Source organism: Merops nubicus, unplaced genomic scaffold (assembly GCF_000691845.1).
Source record: "Merops nubicus isolate BGI_N331 unplaced genomic scaffold, ASM69184v1 scaffold3658, whole genome shotgun sequence".
Taxonomy (NCBI): domain Eukaryota; kingdom Metazoa; phylum Chordata; class Aves; order Coraciiformes; family Meropidae; genus Merops; species Merops nubicus.
Genome location: NW_008624987.1, coordinates 24,865 through 25,820, shown reverse-complemented (window position 1 = coordinate 25,820; position 956 = coordinate 24,865). Strand labels below are relative to the sequence as shown.

The 956-nt window shown below is 60.7% G+C and overlaps 1 protein-coding gene across 1 annotated transcript in view; it reads right to left on the bottom strand.

The window, feature by feature from the left end:
• The window catches only part of LOC103777946 (carboxypeptidase A1-like), a 5,581-nt gene that overhangs the window by 1,149 nt on the left and 3,476 nt on the right, over positions 1 to 956 (bottom strand). Inside the window, exons 4-6 of the mRNA XM_008945512.1 lie at positions 531 to 632; positions 354 to 455; positions 133 to 243 (exon numbers count right to left, since the gene is read on the bottom strand). Of these exons, the coding sequence (XP_008943760.1) occupies positions 133 to 243; positions 354 to 455; positions 531 to 632 (315 nt within the window). The remainder of the gene's footprint in view (positions 1 to 132; positions 244 to 353; positions 456 to 530; positions 633 to 956) is intronic.

The following is a 956-nucleotide window of genomic DNA, read 5'->3' as shown; positions in this document are numbered from 1 at the left end:
ATCCCACGCCCGTGGAGGGCCAGATTACAGCCTCCTGCCCAAGCGTCTCCACCCACTGTCCCACCTGGGAAGGAACATCCTTCCTCACCCAAAAACAGCTCCTCCCCCCCCCAAAAATGTCCCTGCACTCACGGAGCTGTGGGTGAAGGCAAAGCCATCGGGGTTGGTGACTATCTCCAGGAAGATGTCCATGTTGTCCAGGATGGTGGTGACTGTAGAGTCCTGGCCGTACCCCTCAGCGAGCTGCACGGGGAGGGCAGTGGGTGGGGACATCAGGGACGAGGGATGGATGGGGTGGCACCACGGGGAGGGGTTAAAAAAGGGCTGGGGTAAGATCTGGGGTCCCAGAGCACCTTGTTGGCCGTCCAGACGCCGGTGGCTTGGGTGATCCATTCCCGTGAGTGGATCCCAGTGTCCATCCAGATGGCCGGTCGGGGGGACCCCCCGGTGCTGAACTGCACAGAGAGGGGGGAACTTCAGCCCCCTGCCCACCCAGGGCTGGGCAAGGAGAGGGTGACCCCAGTACCCACCTTCAGCACATAGAGGGATCTGTTCTCGTAGCTCTGCCCGATCTGGAGCTTGCTAATGAGGCCTGGATGGTTTTCCACCAGCGCGTCCATCCAGTCGTAGATCTGAAAGGAGGAGCTGCTGGGTCATGAGCCTCACCCTGGCTTTCCTTTGGGTGTTAGGGTATCCAGCACCAGATGCATCATGCTCCTCATCGGTGTCATTGAAGGGGTTGGGTGGGAAGGGACCTTCCAAGGCCATCCAGTCCAACCCCCTGCAGGGAGCAGGGACAGCCCCAACTAGAGCAGGGTGCTCAGAGCCCCGGCCAACCTCCCCTGGGATGGTGCCAGGGATGGGGCAGTGACCACCTCTCTGGGCAGCCTGGGACAGGGGCTCACCACCCTCAGATTCCAAAATTTCTTCCTTCTCTCTAGTCTGAATCTCCCTCT